The 23,166-nt window shown below is 41.1% G+C and overlaps 1 protein-coding gene across 2 annotated transcripts in view; it reads left to right on the forward strand.

Annotated features, from left to right (window-relative positions):
- DCHS2 (dachsous cadherin-related 2) overlaps positions 1–23,166 on the forward strand; it is a 103,410-nt gene that overhangs the window by 52,853 nt on the left and 27,391 nt on the right. For both annotated transcript variants that reach the window (XM_083630906.1, XM_083630907.1), the window contains 7 exons: positions 1,935–2,166; positions 11,221–11,457; positions 12,691–13,710; positions 15,542–15,729; positions 16,501–16,600; positions 20,316–20,473; positions 21,990–22,830. In XM_083630906.1, the coding sequence (XP_083487032.1) occupies positions 1,935–2,166; positions 11,221–11,457; positions 12,691–13,710; positions 15,542–15,729; positions 16,501–16,600; positions 20,316–20,473; positions 21,990–22,830 (2,776 nt within the window). The remainder of the gene's footprint in view (positions 1–1,934; positions 2,167–11,220; positions 11,458–12,690; positions 13,711–15,541; positions 15,730–16,500; positions 16,601–20,315; positions 20,474–21,989; positions 22,831–23,166) is intronic.

The following is a 23,166-nucleotide window of genomic DNA, read 5'->3' on the forward strand; positions in this document are numbered from 1 at the left end:
CAGCATGACAATCTCGGTGCCAGCCTAAATAGACAATACAGCCATATGAGCTATTCTTGGGAGAAATGAAAGGCTCATTGAGAAATAATGTTGATGGATGCTTCAACTCCACAGCAATCACTGCTCAAGATGTGCAAACAATAAACAAAAGACCCAGTATAATTTTCTGGGTGATGTTGCTTTATACAGTAGATTTTGTATGAAGTCCTCTGCTTGAGTAGCAGGGCAGAGGTTCATGGTTGAGAGTAATGAGAAGCAGTTTCAGCTGTTGTAGCAGAACCTCAATGCTAAGTTGTAGAAGAACTGCGTATCTGAGGATGGTAGAACTCTAGTCTCTTACAGCAATTAGGCATCAATCCTAAACACTCCTGCAAGGCTGTTTAACATAGTCAGTCTTACTTCCAAGTTGACATCTGTAGGAGAAATGACACTTTGTGTATACAGTCATACCTCGGGTTAAATATGCTTCGAGTTGAGCATGTTCGAGTTGCACTCCTCGGCAACCCAGAAGTAATGGAGCGCATTACTTCCGGGTTTCGCCGCTTGCGCATGTGCAGACGCTCAAAATGACGTCACGCGCATGTGCAGAAGCGGCGAAAAGCAACGCGTGCATGCGCAGACGTGCCGTCGCTAGTTACGTTTACCTCTAGATGCGAACGGGGCTCCAGAATGGATCCCGTTCATATCTAGAGGTACCACTGTATTGAAGAGTTTTGAAGCAGGAATGATGCAAGATTGTGGCAGAGTCAAAACATGATTGGTTGTCACCGTTCATGGCAGAGATGAAGTATCTACTGAATTGCGATAAGGGACATTCCCAAATAAGCAATGGTATAATTTATTGATTTTATGAGTGGCTGGCCGCTTAGCTTTGCAAACTTACTGTTAATTGATATTGAACTGCAAGTGGGAGAATCTCTGTCCATTCCCCATGTGGCAGGAAAATTGATTGGTGTGTCCTCCAAGTTCCTGCATTATAAATGTGGGTTCTAGCTGTACTTGCTATGATCTTCATATGGAGATCATAGAATCATAGAATTCTAGAGTTGAGAGCTTTATGTCTACTTGACACAGTGAAGGACTGAAGGAGACATATATATTTTCAGAATATATAATGTATTTTTTTTTTTACTGTAATGATGTTTTTTCTGCTTTTATTGTTCTTTGCCTACTAATAAACTGTAAAAATGAAAAAATATATATGTTAGGATCCTTTCAGTAAAGCAGCTACTAGTTCTGACTCTATCAAACAAAGGAAAAAGTAAATGAAATTTATAATTATTATCTGAACAAATTTAAATCTACCAGACATGATAAATTACTGGTTATCTAAGTTATACGTAGTACTTGTTATGTTCCTAAAGTAACAAAGTGACCTTCAAATGGAAAGGGATGCAGAGAAATAATTTAAAAATGTATATTTTCAATTCTTCCTTCCTTTGAATTTTGCCCATGTGAAAACGAGCCTCAGCTCCAGCTTCAAGCTGAGGAAGAGGGTTGGTCTTTCCTTTGGCTCTGTGCTTCCAGAGAACTCCAAGTGCTTTGACATCACCAAGTCCCCCAGTACCCTTTTCACCTCTACAGCTCTGGAGATGAGAAGTGTGACTTCCTTTGATGTAGCTGAAATAGCCCCCAGCCAGTTGATCTAGAAAGCACAGCATGATCAGAACTCAGAGCAACTTGAAATTAACAAGTGGTTATGATGGCTTCTTTAGTGGCAAGACACATTAAAGTAAACAGCTGTATAATTTTTATACTGTTCAGTTACATTACATTGCTACCCAGAGGTCCTTTAAGTCTGTACACTTTCCCTACGGCTATCTTGGGATTGGCTGAGCTCCAGCAAGGTGAAACAGGTCTAATTGCATTCATGTCTTCCGTGCTTTGTTATAACTGACGATTTGACTTGGCATTTGTTGTGATTCATTCAATAGGGTGGCCTGAGTGCTCAAGCTTTCGTCCGCATAGAGATAGAAGACATTAATGACAATCACCCTGTCTTCGACCCAGCGGCTTACACGACAAGCATCAGCAGTCATACGCAGCCAGGAACAGAAATAATCAGTGTCGTTGCTACGGACAAGGATTCTGGAATATATGGAGTTGTGACTTACGAATTGCTGCCGGGCGACTTCTCTTCCCTGTTCACAGTGGATACATCTACAGGTATGATACAAGGTGCATGAGACCCACAATTTAAAATCATATTCTGCTGGTACAGATCAGGATAACTCCCAGAACACTGCGCAAAGGGAGGAGAGGGCTGATGGTTTTGCTGGGCAAGCTGAAATGGTCTCTGATGGGACCATATCGCTACATGGAATTCCACGCTTAGTGTTCGTATCCAGTGATGCCTTTGGAATATACACTTTTTGTGAGAACAACCTACTCCGCACTACCCTCCCACTGAAGACAATGTCAGTATTTAACACTGCCTTAATTGACTATTTCAAATGACATAGAATGTATTTCAGTAGAATGTCTTTCATGAAGAGGAACCTAGACCGTGAAAACCTGGGCTTTAATAAATCTTGTTACAGTGCTTACTCTTCTGTTACTGCTGCTTTCTACAAGGCTTCCTTCCAATTAAGTGTGCATAGGAGTGTGACTTTAGGCCTAAACCCAATGCAGAATTAGGTGTGCTTAATCTTGTCAGTTTCAGTGGGGTTAAGCAAGTTAAATTCTGTGTTGGATGAAGTCTGTCTTCAAGGTGCTGTCTCTCCTCACCCACCCCGCCCCCACCATGTCCTATTGAACATTGTTTCTTCATCAAGTGAAAAATCATGTTCTCCCTATGCATTTATGCAGCATATAAATGGATTTTCCCTGGGTTTTGTGAGGAGACAGTTGGTCTGCTGAAATCGTAACATATGCTAAAGATGAGCTTGTGAAAGTACACACAGAATATGAAGAGTGCAGCCATGAATATGGCAAAGATATTTTGAGTGATTCCTTTGTTTATCTTTGTAGCTAATCTTCTCCAGTAAAGCATTTAACTTGCTTGGAAATTCCTGCATGTGGGTCATGACTGCTTCCATGTAACATGCAGCTTGTTGCTTGTTCCAGCTTGGATTTCTGAAATCATTTGAGAAGAGCTTGCTTCAGGACAGGTTTTGGTGTTTAAAGTGGTAAAACATTCTGGATATAAGGTATTATTTGTGGCCCATCATGGTTTACCTCAGTCGTAGTGGCTGGTATCATTGGCTCTGCTTAGCAAAGCAAACATTTGGTGTAGAAGACCTGTTCTGTCACAGGTTTTGACAAATGCAGCAGTAAAATAACATTGGATTGTGTGTTTTCTTTTTTTAATCCCAATTTGACTGCGAATGTGATTTTGTCTTACTCTTTATTACAGGAAGAATTAATCTATTTTAATTTCTAAACTGCACATGGCATTTTTATATGGTGTGTAATAAAGCAAAATCAATGCACACATGAAAGGGTTGACATGAGTAAAGACAGATTGTGAGATTGAAATCGTTTATTTTGGAACATTCTGAAACCACATCCTTTTGAAGAAAGCCTTCCTTAGTTTTTTGTCCAATCTGCATAAGTAATTGATAGCACATTGAGACCACTGAAAGTAAATGGGAGTAGGTTAATGCGTTTGGCTTTGACCTTTTGAGAACTAGTTGTTCAGTAACGGAAATCCTATTCGTGGTCTGAACTTAGCCACTAATGGATTCATGCCTCTGTTAAAAAGCACCACAGAATTTAACCTAAGTAAGATTGAGTGGAACTTTCAGGTATGGAGAATACTGGGAACAATTAGGGTTTAAAATGGCTCAGGGGGGAATTTGCAGTAGAGGTTTCTGGAACTAATCCAAAGCACTTTTGTGTATGAGAGTTATTCACTCAGTACTGGCTAGAACCTGACCCAGTAACTGAGCACCTTGGAGGATGGGGACTTGTGCTGATGATCCAATAGCTCGCCTAACTGACTGAGCAAATCACAGCTCAAAACCCTCCATAAAATGTGTACTGCTACCTTTCTTTCTGCTAGTTTAGGATTCCTCAAGAATGATTTTGCGTGCTCTCTCTCTCTCTTGGTCCTTTCTCTAAGCAGGGAGCAAATTATGGGACACTGCATTTGTATCCCCAAACAACAAAAACAACAACAACAACATAATAATTTTATTATTTGTACTCCATCCATCTGGCTGGGTTGGCCCAGCCACTCTGTGCAACTTCCAACATATATAAAAACATAATAAAACACTACACATTAAAACAAGGTTTGCATCATCCTTATGGCTTTGGTATCTCTGTGTTTCCTCCACTTTGCAGTTTTCCTGAATCCAAGCACAGTTATACTGATATTAAGTATGTTAATATCAAATGTTAAGCAGTAAGAACAAATGTCTGTAGTTTCCAGATTGGCATCTCCTTTTCAAAAGCCAGACTTCCTGTATAAATAGATGCCTTTGATGACTCTCTGGAAACTGCAGTTGCTTCAGAATACAGGTAGCCAAGTGAGACTGGTGATTAGGAACACATCTCACCAGTGTTCAAAGCATTTCACTGGAGAGTGGTTTTCTTCCAAACAGTGTTCAAAGTGCTGGTGCCTACCGTTAAAGTTTCATGTGACCCAGGGCTCAGTTACCTGAAGAGCAGCTGCTTCCACAACAGCCTTCCTGTGCATTACTGGTATCTTCTTCAGAAGCTGTCTGGAGAGCTCTTTCTGTCTAAATTAAGTGGGTTATGATTGGAGGAGAGCCTTCTTGGTGGTGGCACCCAGTTTGTGGAATTCCTTCCCCAGGGAGGCTCTCTTCCTTTTGCCATCAGGTAAAACTTTTTTGATGCTTTCGGCCTTTAAAAATGTGATTATTTTAATTGCTGTTTAAGTTTTCAGTATTTTGTTTTCTATCATTTAATTGTTATGCAGTCTGCCCTGGAATGACAGCATACATTATTTTAAATAAATAAGTGAATACATAAAGTAGCCAGTTCAAGGAATGTTTCACATAGAGGCCAATGACTCCTGAGATAGGTGGAAGGAAAAGCATTTGACCTTTTGTATAGAAATTGCTGGGATTGATCAATACAGTGGTACCTTGAGTTACAAACGCCTCAGGTTACAAACTCTTCAGGTTTCAAACTCCGCTAACCTGGAAGAGTTACCTCGAGTTGAGAACTTTGCCCCAGGATGAGAACGGAAATCGTGTGCCAGCGGCCCATCGGCAGCAAGAGGCCCCATTAGAGAAAGTATGCCTCTAGTTAAGAACAGTTTCAGGTTAAGAACGGACCTCCAGAACGAATTAAGTTCGTAACTAGAGGTACCACTGTATATCAATTACTACAAATGTGTGAGATGATTTAATATTTTGATGTACATATTCCATTCCTTTATGATTAAATTTGGACATCATGCCAAACCATGATATGAGCTTCCAACTATAGAGGCTTAGTACCACTTGTCTACTTTAAATTTGTGTCTACACAGCACTCCAACCACTTGACTCAGTAGCCTACAGAGTTGGAACATTGTCTGTATATAGGAATAACAAAAGTGTTTTTGTTGAGTCAGGCTATTGGTCCATCTATCTAGCCCAGTATTGTCTAGTCAGGCAGCAGCTCCTCAGCGTCTCAGAGACATTTCCCATCACTTGTTACCTGCGCCTTTTAGTAGGAATGCCAGGGATTGAACCCAGTACATTTGGTGTACAGTGGTACCTTGGGTTACAGACGCTTCAGGTTACAGATTCCACTAACCCAGAAATAGTACCTCGAGTTAAGAACTTTGCTTTAGGATGAGAACAGAAATCGTGCAGCAGTGGTGCTGTGGCAGCAGCGGGAGGCCCCATTAGCTAAAGTGGTACCTCAGGTTAAGAACGGTTTCAGTTTAAGAACGGACCTCCAGAACAAATTAAGTTCTTAACCCAAGGTACCACTATACAAAGCATCTACATGATCGCTAATCTGTGGGTCCCCTTGGTCTGCCAGTTCAGACATCAGTCAAACTATAGTTAACACAAACCATAATTTACCAACTGAGAACTCCTATTTATGGTGTGCAAACCAATATGCTAATAGGTAGATGAGCTTCCTTAACCATGAGTTTGGCTTGTTGTCTGAACGGAACTATCTTACTGGGTTGTGTCTGCCATAAGAAAGAGAGGTAAAGCAGGATTTTCGTAACATTCAAGAACACAAAAAGCTTCTGTTCTGTATTCTTTGTCCAGCCTTTTTCTATGTGTTGCTGTGGTTACCATCAGGAAAAGTGGCCTTAGTCAATCCAGTGCATAAGGTCGTAAAGGTAACAGGCAGCAAAAATCCAGTAAACCAAGATAAGCTGCCCTTCCGGTGGTGTACAACATAAAATATACAATCAGTAATTAAAGCATTAATAAATTGCAACGCTAAAAAACAGTACAGCAAAGCAGCGTAATAACAGAACTGGATTAAAGGCTTTGTGCATCGCTGACTCATGTTTCTCAAGAGACTGAAGTTTTTGTACTTAATTCTTAGTTCATAGATCAGACAAATAGGCAGGTTGGAGAAAAATTCATTCTGAATAGGTCACTGGAAATGAGCATTGACCTGCCTGAGTGTTAAGTTGGTTCAGCTGCCAGATTTGAAGGTGAGTTTGGGTGACGAACTGTGCATACCTTTTTAGCCATCTGCCTGCTGTCTGAGTTGGCTGTCAAATCGTATTAGTTGGAAGCCATCTGGGTATAGTTAATCTATATTTTTCCTCTTAATAGCTTATTTTTTTTCACCCCCCCCCAAAAAAAACAACACTCTCAGTGCAGGTTTGCTCTACTGCAGGTGATTACTAATTGAAAGAGCCTAGAAATCTGGAAAATTATACCTTTAAATGGTTAGAAGTAAACCAGTCCATTTGAATGATCTGTTTCATTCAACTGCTGCTGTTGACTACTAACAAATGCATACTTCGCACATGCTTTAGCTACCTGTAGTTAAAGAGCTGTGTATCAGAAATGTTAAATAAATTGCCAGAAAAACCAAGTCAACCAATTAGAAGCTGTAGGCAGATGGCCACTGTTTTGCACCATGCAGCTGATTGAAAGTAAATCCCGTATGGCCAGAATGCAATGCTACATGATGCAGGGTGGTGGGCAGAGCAGGCACAGATGAATTTGAGGTTTGCAGTAAGTTTGGTTTCCAGCCAGCCACAGGGCTGCTGGCCAGAGGATGCTGTAAATTAGTTTCTTCTGGAACAGCAAGAATGGTAAAAATGAATCAAAGTTCTACACAAGGGGTGGGGATCTGGTGAGTGGGCTGGATCGCTAATCTGCCTTCCCTGTGAGCCAGCTGAGAGTCTCACCCACCAGTCAAGCACCTGAAGAATCTTCCCCAGTTATGGCTTGGGTGTACTTCATAGTTTATTCTTGGTTTCTGTACCAGGAAGGAACTGATGAGTTGCCTGCTCAGAACTAAGGTGATCTGTGCCCTTCATTGTATTAATTGCTGGTGGCAAAGTAGAAGCCATCTGTCAGCTTGCCTCATGCTGGGAAATGTGGACTGTGGTTTCTGCATTTACTCAAAGGTCAGGTTACCGGTACTTAACTTAGTATAGCAATCAGCATGTTACTTACCTGGAGGTAAGCGGATTTGTATCCAGGTAAATGCAAGCCTATGCCTAACAAAGGCTACAGGTAATTCCGTTGATTCGCTCTAATCCACCCTACAGTTTGAACCAGAAAGAAGCACACTGGGGGCTGTGCATGTACCATAGGGTAAAATCTCATTTTCTGTGCAGCAGGTGCTGCAAAAATAATAATATATGCACTGAGAGTAATCCTATTATTAGTATAGGGTTTCTCTGATTACTTGCAGCTGAATATGAAATACGTTTCCCATTCTGAGTGAAAGATCTATGTAGATCTTGTTTAACAGATCTAATTCCTTCAATATTATATGCTCAAGAAAACCCCTCACCTTCAAACATCCTCATGAACAAGACAGATGTGCTCAGTAGCACCAATGTGCAGATGGAGCTATTTATATGCCACAGCTTTCTCCTTACCTTCAGAATGGAAGTTGTTCTGCTACTGAAGTGAATGTGGAAGTCTCAGTAGAGCAGGGTGTGCCACGCTTTGGTTCATGGGCCACCAGTGGTCTGTGAGCTTCATTGAGATGGTTCACTGTCTGTGGATTTGTAGTTGAAGATGGGAGACAGCACATCCATTGCATTCAATAGACTGATTTTAGTTGCTCATATTATCTATTTTATTGTATTGCTGTTTGAATTCCATGGAGTACAATGAAATGCAATATATAAGAAATAAAAGAAGCAATACAAATACAATAAAAAAAACCATACAGCATCTGACGCAGTGCGTTACTATTGTTGCTGCAACAGGCAGAAAAATAGTTAAGTGCTCCACCAAGATGCTCAGCAATTTTCAAGTGGTCGATGGGGTGGGGAGAGGGGAACCTTAGGAACCAGGGCAGCAGAAGATCTCTGAGATTCCCTTATAAAATGAGTGGCAGAAGCAGCAAAGGCTGTAGTTGTTGAGGTCACATCTTGGCAGGAGCAAGAGAGCCATTGGGCACACCTGCGCCTTAGCTGACATGCCTCTTCCATGGTTCCATGGACTAGATGCAGAATGACACAAATACACTAGCAGTATGTGTACTGTAGTGTCCACTACAGTTTTGGATGGTGCACTAGGTGAAAGAATCAATTGAAGCCAAACTGGGTAGTATTACCTACTGGTTGGGGGTACCATATTGGGGGTGGGATGTTATCCTCAAAGTGCAAAGTCCCTCTTCGGCTTACCTTCCCTTTGTTGCACATGCCACCCAGGGGGTTTTCTGCTACTCTCCAAGGCATGGAAAAGCAAAGGTAGCCGTGTTTTTTACTCCATCTCTGCTTAATTACTGCAGTGTTTTTTCATGCTGGGTAAACAATATTTGCTGTTTTCTGTGTTTGCTATAAAACACACACACACACACACACTTAAAGTGATCAAGAGGCAGTTTGTTTTTGTAGTGGTCTGGCAGTGTAAAATGGAAATTTTGTGAACTGCACCTTTTGGTTGTCTGTAAGTATTTATCTGCTTCATCTGTTTTCCATTCTCCTCCTTAACGCTTTATCCCAAATTAGTCATTCAGCTGATTAAACAAATCTACATTGTTAAGTCAGATCTTGTTATTCACCATTCTTCCTACTCCTGTCTGAAATGCTGGAACTGCTGTCAGTCAGTATAGAAAATACTGATGGTCTGACTGCATGAGGCATATGAAGTGGTCTTGATCTCCAGTGAGTACATATAGGGTGGTTTCCTCCTCCTCCTCCTCCTCCTCTTCTTCATTACACCTGATCCTTCATGGAATTTCCATGCCTTCCATTGCCCTACATTCTCTGTTGAAAAGCTGCGTTTTGCTATTGGAGAGAAGGACTTGTGAGCATCTCGCCTCCTTGAGTTGCACTAAACTTTAATAAATGAAGTCATTGGTCCTGTGCCTCAGTCTATAACAGATGAGAATTAAAGGTAATAGGTTGGTTCCAGAAGTGCCCTTTCAGATGTTGAAGGCATCTCCCACTCATGGATGGGCTGCTTTCGCAAGTAGAGCCTAGCTGAAATATGTTCTTCCACTTGCACATTCCCTTGCACAGACGGAAGTGTGAGAACTTGCCTATTCTAGCACAGGGTGAACTCTTAGGCAAGTGTTAGCAGAACAGCCCTAACATGGTATCTTCTGCAATAATGCTCAAAACAGAAGAAATAGCGTATTAGTTTGAACCGTATTAAGTGAAAAACACGCGCAAGAGCGTTTGGCTAGAAAACACACCACCTAGAATCAAGCATATGTGTATGATTATGTTTTAAACAAAATGAGACAGATATTGGATATCCTGAAGAAAACGTAAAGTGCTTTTTATATGCTTGTGGTCTTAAGTACATAGGAAGAGCCCGCTGGATTGGGCCAATGGCCCATCTAGTCCAACATCCTGTTCTCATAGTGGCCAATCAGATGCCTGTGGGAAACCTGCAAACAGGATTCAAGCACAAGAACACTCTCCCTTCCTGTGGTTTCCACCAACTTGGCATTCACTCCCCCCCCCCCGAAGTTTGTTCCTTTTGGTATCTGTGTGAGTGGTATGATACTGAAGTGCAGTCAATAGTCCTGATTATGAAAATGGGTGAAATCTAGTTTTTTAGTAACAGCTTTATCCCTTAATGGACTGTAACGAAAGAAACACACAAACTTGGATTCTCTAAAATTAATTCATGTTTTATTCCATCTGAGGGAATGCATGGAATGAGGGTCGTTCATGTGACCCTGTGGATGGATAGAGTAAAAGGTAAAAAGGACCCCTGGATGGTTAAGTCCAGTCAAAGGCGACTATGGGGTTGCGGCGCTCATCTTGCTTTCAGGTCAAGGGAGCCGGCGTTTGTCCACAGACAGCTTTCCGGGTCATGTGGCCAGCATGACTAAACCACTTCTGGTGCAACAGAACACCATGACAGAATAAAAAAGTAATAAAAAGCGGTGCCTGTATCTACTTGAACTGGCATGCTTTACAACTGCTGGGTTGGCAGGAGCTGGGACAGAGCAACGGGAGCTCACCCCGTTGTGGGGATTTGAACCGCCAACCTTCTGATTGTCAAGCCCAAGAGGCTCAGTGGTTTAGACTACAGCGCCACCCTTGTCCCATGGATAGGGTATTGGGAAATGGAGGAACTGGATTTAAATCACTTCTCACATATCCAAAACGGAAATAATGGTAAGGCTTCTTTGGAAGGGCAAAGAAGCTGAAGGCTGCATTGCAGATTCTTTTATGGTTAGGAGGCTTGGAAGAATCAGGACAGTTGTTAAAGACATGAGCAAGTAGGCAGAGCTAGATTTGATTGCCCTCTTCTAGGCCAGGATGGAGAACCATTTTCAGTGGGTTGGGCAAGAGGCAAAAGTGTGCAGAGCAGTGAATGTAAAATTTACTCTTGCACCGTAGGCTTGTTTCTACACTCAAACACCCCACTCTATCCTGATGCTTGAACTCAGGAACCATCGTGCCAAATTCAGTCATGCTATCCCAAGAGGTGTCCAAATTCACAGCAAACAGAAACCGTGTTCCAAAATATATAAACAATATAGGTGAACTTTCGTTTTTTCTACTCTTGCAGTGGTACTCTTAACACATATTTATTTTTAAGTACACATCAATTCTGTGGCTAACACTTCTGAACTTCAGAAATGATAATGATAATTTTCTTGTCCCATTTGTTCACCTTTTCTTCTCCTTTACAGGAATCGTCTACCTGATAGCATCTCTCAGTAACGTGGAACATACCAGTGTGCTGTTGGCTGTTTCTGCCCGGGATGGAGGTGGCCTTGGTTCCACTGTTAATGCAGTTGTGACTGTGAAGATCCTGCAGACGGCTGTGGCTCCTGCTGTTTTTGAGAGATCACGTTACACTTTTTCCATCCCCGAAGATGCCCCTGAAGGAAGTGCCGTCGGAACGGTGAAAGCAAGGGAGCCCTTGAGTAAGTGGCCTTGGAAGACATTCAGACAGATTCCAGCACCCCCTGATTTGTTACAGGCTACAAACATATGCAGCCAAACTATACTTTAAAAATTACACGGTTCATAAGCCAAAAAACAAACCATGGGTCTGTGCCATGGTTTCATGCCAGAAAGCAAACCATGGTTATTCTGCTGGGCTGGGTTAGCACTTTCAGACAAACCTGGGTCAGCCTCCCCAATCTGGAACCTTCCAGATGCTTTGGACTATAACTACTATCATCGCAGGCCAGCATGACTAGTGGTCAGGGTTGATGGGAGTTGCGGTCTAAAACACCAGGTTGGCAAAGACCGAGCTGCTAAACAGCGGCTTAGTGTTATGTTCAAACAAGCCTGTTAAAACTGAATTGAATAGGTGAGCTGAAAAGGCAGCTTTTAGCAATAAATTTGTGGGTATTTAAGGTGTCATGGGACTCTTGTTCTTTTTTAAGCAGCTTGAACACTATATATATTGAGAAGCACAGTGAGAGACTAAAGATGCATCTGTGGCTTCACATATTCTGCTATTCTCCTCTACATAAGCAAACGCTTTAATTACTTAATACATTGCAACCCTTACAGGATGTGGCCTGGCAGTGGCCTAGGAAGGTTTGATACTGACTCTCCATGGTTTCCTGGGAAAAGTCAATTTCCCTAGGCTTTGAGAGCCTCTCCTTCCCCCACTCTGTGCGTGCTCTCTATATGTTACAGCTTCCTGGTTTGTGCAGTGGGTTGAGGTTTTGACCCTTAGTTCTCATAACAGTTATACTAGAGTCTTAAAATTAGGCTATACTGGAATGTTTATGTGTCTGCTTAGAGTGGAATTCCTCTGTTCAACCTGACCTAGTTGGAAAGAGTTCCTGTATAATTTTAAATGTGAGAAATGATATTTATTTCTTCATAAAATTTAATCACACCTATGGGGTGAAAATACAGATCTCGTAAATGGGCTTACTGCGTGCCTTTAAGTTGGTCTGCACAGCATCCATTTTTTTCTACTACGCCCTAGAGATTACAGCAAAAAAGAAAGAAAGAAAACGCAAAAACTTAGGAAACAAACATCCAGAGAGGCGTTTAAACTGTTCAACTCACTTAGCACTGCTGTGCCATACATTTCTCAAATGCTCTAGAGCATATTCAGCTAAGTGGATCTTCTAACAAATTGGATGCCTCTTCTTTGACACGGGGGTGTGTTTTGTTTTTAATCTTCTTTACAGATTTATTGGAAACGGTTTCCTACAGAATTTCCTCCGGTGATCCCTACGGAAGGTTTTCTATTGACCCGCAGTATGGAATCATCCGCACTAAGAAGCAGCTCGACCATGAAGCCCATTATCACACCCTTCTCACAGTCCAGTCACAGTTGGGAAGCTCCCCTGTCTACAGCAGTGCCCAGGTCAACATAACCGTGATTGACGTCAATGACAACCCTCCAGTGTTTGTGTCGGAATCTGACCAGATTAATATATCGCGAAGCACGGTGCCTGGCGCAGCTCTTTACATCGCTCATGCGGAGGACAAAGACAGTGGGCTAAATGGCGCAGTCCGGTACGCCATTGTAAGCAATCGATCAAGTATTTTTACCATTGATCCCGTTCTCGGGGTACTGTACCTTGCCAGAACTTTGGATAGTGATAAACAGCATGAACACACGGTGGTGCACATTGCAGCAGAAGATCATGGAAGTCCTCCCTTGAGTTCTCTGTTGATCCTACGAGTGGTAATCGATGAGCATAAGGGATGCCCCACATTGACTTTTGAAAATTTGGTGTATCAGGTGGAAGTCAGTGAAGCAGCACCCATAGGTGTCAGAATTCTGCAAATCCAAGCCCGGAAGTTAGATCCCCAGCGTACCCCTGGGAATGTTGTGTACTCCTTGGAGCATAACATGGATTCTGCTTCATTTAGAATTGATCCAGAAGCAGGTGTGATCTACCTACGGAATCCTTTAGATTATGAACTCACACAAATGCATAGTTTTAGAGCCTTTGTTACTAGCACAGCAGATAAGTCAGGGCAGAATGCAAGTACATCAGTGATAGTTAACGTAATGGATGAAAATGACAATTCTCCCGTGTTTTTGCGTGATGCCTATTTTTTTGACGTGGAGGAGAGTTCGTTAGCCCAAGGTGTGGTTGGCACAATAGCCGCAGTTGACAAGGACTCTGGAAGAAATGCACAGCTCTCCTATTTCCTCTTATCAGATGGAAAATATTTCAAAATCAATTCCAATACAGGTAATATGTTTTAATAATCTTCCCTGTTCTCCTTGCGGGATGTTAAGCTTTCTGCTAAACTAGAGTGTTTGTCCTCTCTCTCTCTCTCTCTCTCTCTCTCTCTGTGTGTGTGTGTGTGTGTGTGTGTGTGTGTGTGTGTTTGTGAATGAATATAATTTGCATGTCCAAATTCAGGGTGAAAACGGTGGGACGTAACAGGCAGACAAAAGAGAGAACAACTGAATTCTCTCCACTGGTGGATCTAGCTTCTGCATACACTCAAAACTCATGATAGGCTTTGCAAAGTGAATTGTCAGTATATTAAAAAGTCAGAAATGTAAATAATATTACCTGCAGGTCACTTAGTAGTATTCTTTCTTTCTTTCTTCTTTCTTTCTTTCTTTTACCTTTGAGCTATTATTGAGCAGTGATCAGCAGCTCAAAGGAACGAGCATGGTACTGCTGATGCCATCACAAGTATCTGTGAAAACTGCTAGCAAAGATGGTTACAGATCACTGTCAGGGACAACACTCAAACCCCTGCAAAAGTGCAAAGTTGGATGGCAAGCAGTTCCACCATTCCACACATACATTACATATGGTCTGAGCAGATGACTTCCAGGACAGATGCTGGTCAGACTTACCAGTCTGATACGTCCATACTTTTTTCATGCCCATCTCTGAATCTTAAAACATTTTCTTAAAACGTTTGCAATCTTCCATTTGTATCTTCCCAGGCCTGCCCTGGGACCTGCCTACATCTTTTTCTTCCTAATACTATCCCATCCTTACCATACCTGACATTTCTTCTCCTTTAACTGATCCACTGGCTTTCAGTTTGTTGTGTTGCTATCAGCTGACTTTCCATTGTTCTTCCTGGTGAAGGATCTACCCTGATCTCAATTTATACCTACTGCTTGCTCCCTTCCACTGTACTATATCTGTAGCTGGAACTCTTGCGGCTTTGGACACAATTCAAGGACATTGGTGTGAAAATGTCTAATAATTTTGTATCACAACTCTATGTGAAATGTAAGATTAGCATTTGAGGAGGTGAAGATCGCTGGATGAATCGAATGCCAAAACCCAGGATAAACAAAGACAGGTATTTTAACAAGATAAAATGAAACGCTGAAAATCAATCAGAAGGGATTGTGTAATAAAAAGTCAGGCACGAGTGACAGAGCTAGCTGGCGGGAGAGGCCTTGTACTACACAGATGTGGAATCTGAGACTACTCTCCACTGCTTGCCGTCTGGAAAACGAGGAAAGCAGAATGGCTAATATAGCTGGGTTTAGAGAGATAGTGTGAGATCAAAGAAATACAGCACAGTTCCATAGGAATGGATTTCTTACGAAGCACCCAAAATCCTGTGATAAAGAAGGCCAGCTGGTCGTGGTAAGGGGGTGCAGGGATGCAGAATATCCTCAGCTCCTACAGCAAAGTGAAGAAAATCCTTGCTGGTCCCCCCAAAGGGTCTGTGATGAGAAATCCCTGGTATATGATGTCTCGTCCAGCTGGCTAACAACTAAAATAATTTTTGCTCTTTTCTGCTGGCTGGAAGAAGGAAATATTTTGGCTTCTTTAGAGCAGCCATCTGGCTTTAAAGTTAGCTGTTTCTGTGTGAAGTGGAGTCACTTGGAGTCCAGCGAAGTTATAATGACCCCAGGGTACACAAATATATGCTGAGTGACAGGATCTCTCTTGGCTTTCTATAGTATGCAGTGTGCATATCAAGTGACTGACGTGGTTAAGGCAGAGTGTGCTGTAAAGCGTGCACAGCTTATTAAAACCTGTTATATGCAGCCCATAATGCTCTTTTTTATCACTGTTTCTCCCACCCCCCCACCAGGTGAAATTATAAACTGGGTTGCATTAGACTATGAAAAGCAGGCTCACCACTACCTGATTGCTCTGGTGACTGACCACGGGGTCCCGCAACATAATGCCACAATAACAGTCTATATCTCTGTTACCGATCTCAATGACAACCACCCATGCTTCCCGCAGCTTCTGTCTGGAGCAGAGCTACATGTCAAGGTTTGAACAGATTGAAATCCCTTTCTTATCCATGTGTAACTTGAAGAAGCACCTTTGTGTCGCGTATGAATGCTATTAATGTGTGACAGAATGTGAAAGAGTTGTTTTTAAATGAAACGCATGTTCCAACCAGTGTAGGTGTTAAATTTGCGTTTTACAGACCAATGTAAGCAAAAAAGGCCTTTTAAACCTTATAGTGTCTTTACTGCAGCACACAATAATTTTTTAAAAATTTGTTTTGAGCACCATCTTGTGGTTAGAATATGGGGAAACAGCTGAAAATCACAGTTGGCACATAATCAGGGCAAGCATGATTCTAATATATCAAACTATTGAGGTAAAATCTGTTTAAACTTAATTTTCAGTTTACTGTAGCTTACATTTGCTGCATATGCTACTAGCCCATAGACATGTTGGTTCTATGCAGCTGCTTATCCCACAGAATGGGAATGCTTGATCAGGGTCTGGGGGACCCAGACTACTTAATTTACTTTTCACATTTTTATCAATTAGTTCTTCACATTGCCTAACGTAATGCAACTTCTGCATGACTTGGAATTTTGAACTGCCCAAATGTTCTTTTTGAACTGCCCATTCTCCCACCCTCTAATAGCCCATTTAATGGGTCTGGATGCCCATTAAAAGCCTTTCCATTTGCACTCTGCCATTCCCTTTTAGTGCTTTAGTTTTGAACCTTTCTTTAATGTATATTAATTTAGTTGGTCTTTCTTCTGTGGAAAGTCTAATTTTAATCCATCTGCTTGCTATTAGGTTTTGGAAGGGCAACCAGCAGGAACCCTGGTTGCCACTATATTTGCCAAGGACCTTGATTCTGGGAACAGTGGGATCGTGTTATATTCATTGTCCTCAGGTAAAAAAATCCTTACTTCTCAAGTAGAGATAAGAAAGTGCACAATATCCAGATACATTGGGCAAAGTTGTAACCGTACAACATAAACTGAGGGCAAAGATCTGTTCTTGGCTGCTCTTGGAAACTTCTCTTTTCTGAATCAAACACTGATTCAAGTTTATTAAGTGGAATTCCCACGTCTCTCCATCACATGTGGCATGCTGCCAGTTTATTATGAGGTATATTCAGTTTTAAATGTGAGAGTTGTAAAAATGTCTGATTTTCAAACTTATTATTATTGACATTTCTCTCTTCATGCTTTCATGATCTTTGTAATATCGGGAGTAGCTCTCTCTACCTTTTTATCCTTCCACGCTTGTTTTTGTTGCGTTTAGAATTCTTAATCGAAAGCACTCACTTAGCACACCCAGGATTAAGTTGGTAACACTAAGTAAAACATGTTCAGTGTAGTTTAGGATTTCATCTGTTATAGGCAGATGCTTTCACCGTCCCAGTGGGAAAATGACCTTTCCTTTCCCATGACTAACTGGAAATCTTCTTCCTATAGGAATTGACCATGACAGTCTGGGACAGGGATCAAAAGATAATGTGAGCAAACAATGGGGGCTTGTGTAGATCCTATTTCATCCTTTGTTGGGTCGAATGTTTGCTGGAGAGAATTCTGCAGCAAAACTGTGTTTGCAATCATGTCCTGCTCATTGGCTTCCCACAGTCTTCTGGTTGGTCACTTTGAGAACAGGACGCTGGACTCTGAAAGCAGTATGCTGGTCTAATCCTGAAGTGTTCTTATCTTTCCTTTTACTAGGTCCTAGTTTTGGCTTATTTATAAAAAAAAATTAAAAATTGCAGGTCTAAAATGACCCTCTCTAGTGCTAACGATCTGTGATCATGCACTGCATATTTATTCTGGAGTCATTGAACATAAAATAGTGACAGAGCCTCCAGCTTTTTACAGTCCTTATTAAAAAGAGCAAAAGGAGGAAACTTAAAAAAAAGTCCCATGGAAACCTAACAGACCAATATTTTATTGCTGTCTTATGAGTTAGGCTATAGCCTATTAAAATTCATGCCTAGATACCAGTGTTCGAAACTCTCATTGTTCTCGGTGCATTTTGCAGCAGGGAATTTCATTAGCGCGAGCAGTTTCTGAGCTCTGAGTGCAGTAGTACACCTAAGAATTTGGATTAAAACTGCAGAGTGGAAGGAAAGGAGGAGCTTTTTCTGCCTCTCCACTTCCAGCTACTCTCTGAAGACTGGAGAAGAGACACTCTGAATAATATTAGGGGGGTGGGCAGGGAAAGGACCAGACCATGTGAAAAATGAACATAACATTTTAGCTGCAGTTCATTCATTTTCAGCTTTGTATTCTTGTTATAAAAAAGTGTGCCTAGACATTCCGTTGTTGTGCCCATAACTTAGGTTTGAGGTGCCATTTAGCTCCTAGCTTTCATATCTCAGTTTCTAACACTGCTTGATACATTTATTAGTCTTTGAAACATGACTCTTCACTTCTGCAACATTAAACACATGGCCGAACTTCATTTTTGAAACAACCATTTTTTTACACTATTTGCATTCAAATATCATTGTTATTTATCCTTAAATGTTGGCTTTTTTTTTTCTTAGCAAAGTTGTGATTATTAGCCCGTTTGAATCAAGAATAATTTGTATCCCTGAATTTAAAACTGGTAGAGAATAATGCAATCTTAATACAGATGAATTTTACATTTCTCAACTGTTACGCTTCAACGTAGCTCCAATTTGCATCCCAGAGTCAGCTTATACTTGTCATAATTATTTGTTGGTGAATGAACTCAAACTAAAGTACCATGAAAACCAAATTACCTCTTTTCCTTAACAGAGAAAAAACAGTAACTACTTCCTAAAGTCCTCCCTGGAAGACTTGTAGCCTAACATACTTTCACATACTGCATGTGATATCTTGGGGGAAAGCAAGAAATCCAGACTTCACTAACCCCACAATGACTAGCTCATTCATTCCTAATTGTGAGAAACTGGATACGTGAAACCTGTTTTCTGGGCCTCTCCATGGAAGTAAACCATGGAAGTTGGAGATTGCCTTCCTGAACCACTAGGGTTAGGGTATGCTATAAAATAGCACCACTGTTCAGAAACTACAGCTGGTGCAGAGCATTATTGTTTGGCTCCTGAGGGAATGGGCTGTCAGATACTGGTGCTGCGTCTTCCTGTTTTTATTCTTGGGTGCAGGCATCAAGAAATCCCTCTGGCCCTTAGGTTAAAAAAGGGAGAACTATCCATTGTTCTTCATGATAAACTTAACTCACTGACAATTACCATTCACTTTTCCTTCTGATTTGGACTCTGGGTTAGGCGAGTAAAATGGTTTTGACTTAGGCATGTGTTGCAGAGTCCTTGGGCAGTAGGATGTTATTATTATCGTTATTTATTAAATTTGTATACCGGCCTTCATCCGGTGGTTCACAGCATAAAAAATTCAAGATAAAAAACACAAAAATACATAGTAAAAACAAAAACAAATACCTCCCCACTCTCACAATGCATTTAAAAGAGTATCAGGTGTTAATCAGCCAAAAGGTTGGCTGAAGAAGAACGTTTTTGCCTGGCACTTAAAGGTTTATAATGAAGGCCTCCCTCAGGCATCCTGTCTGCTCTTCAGGCCATGTCCCTTGATATTTGGTAAGGCCAACAAAGCTGTTACCACATCCTCTGTGTTTCCAGAGGGCCTAAAATCCATATGGATGCTACACAAGGATTTTGAAGTGGCTCTTACAGTGCCTTTGCAGGGGCAAATGCAAGCACACCTTGTTGCAGCTTCTCTGGATCATTTCTTCCTGTGTTCTACAGCTGTGATCCTTGCATCTTGTCCATTGAACTGTGCATGTACTTCCTATTAGGACAAGAGACAGAAGTACTGTACATCCATAAGGGGCTTGGGGGGGGAGTTCAGTTCACTCTAGCTTTTGCAGCCAGGGACTTTCAGAACATGCTGCACTGGTTTACTGGCTCCCATCTCTTGTTTAGTGGAGGTTTTCTGACAATAATTGTTCTCTCGCAGACTGAAGAAAAGTTGTAGGTGTCAGTTGATGCCGATAGCCTAAACTCAGCATTTAGCAGGAGATTATTTATGAAAATATTTAATAGAGCAGAATCAATATTTGGGAATTGTTGTAAAATGTAGTCAAGTGCAGAATGGTTGCATTAAATTGTATTTTATCCCCGTTGTCAGGTTTTTTGTTCTGCTCTGGTTACCAGAAACTATTTTTATGTAGTTTTTGTGCCAATTTTTCACCAAAATTGTTTCTCGTCTTGTTTTATGGTCCGTAAGTATACACATGGGCATTTATATTGATAGTTATGCAGCGTAACCAATCTGTTCTATCTTCAGTATACACCCAGTGTTTATTGAAGGCATCTGTTGCAGCCACTCAGGATTGTATTCGACAAAGTAGTTCTGTTAGCACAAGGATTTTCGTTTCTGTGATAGAAGTTCTCTTGCAACTTTTCTCCCCCTCCCCAGATCTGCCCCCATAACACATTTAGGGGATGCATATGGAGGGGAATATGAGGGGCAGTTCTACTGTGCAGCCAAAAATCGAACTAACGGGACTACTTTGTTGATACCACCTCAGGACTTAGGTTTGTTCTGTGATGTACTGTTTCTATAGCACTTCTTAACGTGCAAGTATATTAATAGTTTTGTTATCTTTTTCAGGGGAAAGTTTAGGCCATTTTCAGATTGACAGCAGCAGTGGAGAGTTAAGGACCACTGAAGCTCTTTTGTACAATTGGCGTTCAAGCTACCAAATGGCAATCACTGCAGCTGATCAGGGAGTCCCTCCTCTTCAAGGACAAGTAGTCATCACTGTGGAGGTATTGATTTAAAACAGGCATGGTTTTCTTGAAGTATCTGGAGCACAAACCAGTTAGAACATGCCTGGAGCTCCCTCTCCCCCACAATCCATATATTTCTCTGCTGAGCCAATACTGGAAAGGGAAAATGTTTTACTCAATTTTAAATATAGGAACTGCATATGTCATGCCAAACATTTCTGCCTCATTAAGCGGAAGCCATCAGTGAAAGTGAGAAAGGCAATACACTTTTTTAAAAATAGAAATTAGTGGGAAACTTGCAAACACTCTGAAACACACACACGTGTGTGTGTCTTGGTTGCAAACTAAGTTAGTTGTACTTAGGTCCCATTGGAAGCAATGTGAAATAAATTTCATTGTAATCAATTACAGCTTGTGATCAATGGGACCTAATTATGAATAATTTAGATGGGATCCAATTCTCTGTCTTTATCAGATTGTTCCTTTGCCTGACACTGTTGGCCTGATCAGAGACTTTTTAAAGAGAACTTACTGTCCTCTGAACCAAACCTTGGGAACCTCCTGAGATTGCTTTTCTGAATATACTCACTTATCATCACTGTTGTTGGTTTGTACCATTATGACCAGACAAAAGTGGCAAATTGGAATTGTGCAAATGCAGGCAGTGTTGAACATGATTTAACCTGGTGCATTTCAAACCACAGTTGCTATTCTGTCAGGGGATATACTTACTGATTAGCTTCAGTAAAGGAGACTTGCTGGCCCCTGTGTAGAAAGACCATACCTTATGAAGTTTGAATAAATACCTTTAATTTAAGTTTTTTAGTAGGAGCACTGTAATACACACACACACACACACACACACACACACACTGTGTTGAGATAACATTTGTGGTTTGCACAGTGAGTACTGTGCAAGTTATGCACAAGATTGCATAGTATTAAGGAGATTTGCACCTTTTGTAGTTTGCCACTTTTAATTTGTTTTTGAAATGGTACAGCCTCCTTTTTCCAATATTCCTTCCTCAATTATGGGCCTTCATCAAGACCTCTGTTGCCAGATAAATATAAGATTCATAGCACATTGCCAAAAAGAATGTAACTTTAGTTAGTTTTAAAGAATCCTCTAGTAGTTTTTCCTGATTAGGCGACTGTTGGGTTATGATTCTTGGAAGTGCTTGAGACGGTTAGAAAGATTTGCACCAAAGCAATTCCTGCTGTGATTTGATAACCTTTCTGAAAAATCAATTGATAGATTAAACCATTTATCGTGTTTTGTTTGGGCTGTATTCTTACAAGCACAGGAACTCTTTCGGCTATTAGGGAATGATAAATTTGTGGCTGAGGAATGAACGTCGACAAGAAGCCTCTTCTAAGTGTAAACACTTGTGCTGCTTGTTGAATTCCTGAGGTATATTAGCATTAGCTGAAGTACATGTGCTCAGGCTGAGAACAATGAATGTCCTAGAAAAAGTAAAATATATTTTCAATAAATAAGAGGAGTATTAGTGCTATTTGCTTGTTTCGCTTCTCAAACTTTGTTCTTTTGTTTCAGGTAATCCCACTTCCCCAAGGGAGATCTGTTCCCTCCCCAAACATCAGACATTTTGTCCTACCAGAAAATTTTAGGCCTGCGCAAATGCTGGGCTCTCTAAAATTACCTCATCAGCACCCATATTCCAACAGAAAACAGCATTTTAGCATATTTGAAGAAGATTCTGATGCTCCATTTGAAATCAGCAGTGCTACTGGGGATCTGTTTCTTTCCAAGGAACTTGATTATGAAACAGCATCTCACTACTTCCTTAGAGTTGTTGTGAACGAATACCTGAATAGTTCTCCACAGAATAATACTTTTTTCCTTAGTATTGATGTCAAAGATGAAAACGACCAATCACCATCTTTCCAGGATGACTTTGTTGTAATTGGGATAGAGGAGAATGTGCCCGTTGGCACCTTGGTGTACACGTTTAATGCAAAAGATGGAGATGGAAGTTTTTTAAACAGCAACCTTCAGTATTCTATACACGGGAATGACTTCACTGAAAATCCCTTTCTCATTCACCCCTCTTACGGTAGCTTAATCACAGCAGTTCCCCTTGACCGAGAGATGACTCCATTTGTTGTCCTGACAGTATCAGCAACAGATCAGGCTGCAAACTTGACTGATCGCAGGCAGAGTTCATTGACAGCAAAAGTCATCATTTTAGATGTCAACGATAACCACCCTAGCTTCATTTCATCTCCTCTTTCCTACGTTAGAGAAGACGCAGAGGTAGGCTCATTAGTGCATCACATACTTGCACGGGATCTAGACCAAGGAAGGAATGGACAAGTCACATACCATCTTCTCTCGAATAATGAAGACCATCCATTTGTAATAGATAAAACTGCAGGTAAGGGTAAAAAGGGCTAAGTTAGCCCATAGAAGTCGCACTGGGAATTCTTTCCATCTCCTTTTTTTAAAAAAAAGAACTCTTGAAAGCAACTTTTTGATTGAACATAGAGCAAAAGTGTTGTGGAAACTTGTAAACATTCACCAGCTTCCACACAGAATTTAACATATATTAAAGGACTGTAGAAATGCATGGTCCAATTGAGTGTCAGTCTCAGCCCCAGTGACAAAGTGTCAAGGAAAGAAGCAAACAGGCAAGTTAAGCACCTCTGTAAGGGAAAAGGCACGTACTAGTAATTTATTTAGCAGCACTTGGCCCACAATCCAGAATCGGAAG

Source organism: Podarcis filfolensis (assembly GCF_964270895.1).
Source record: "Podarcis filfolensis genome assembly, chromosome: 9".
Lineage (NCBI taxonomy): Eukaryota > Metazoa > Chordata > Lepidosauria > Squamata > Lacertidae > Podarcis > Podarcis filfolensis.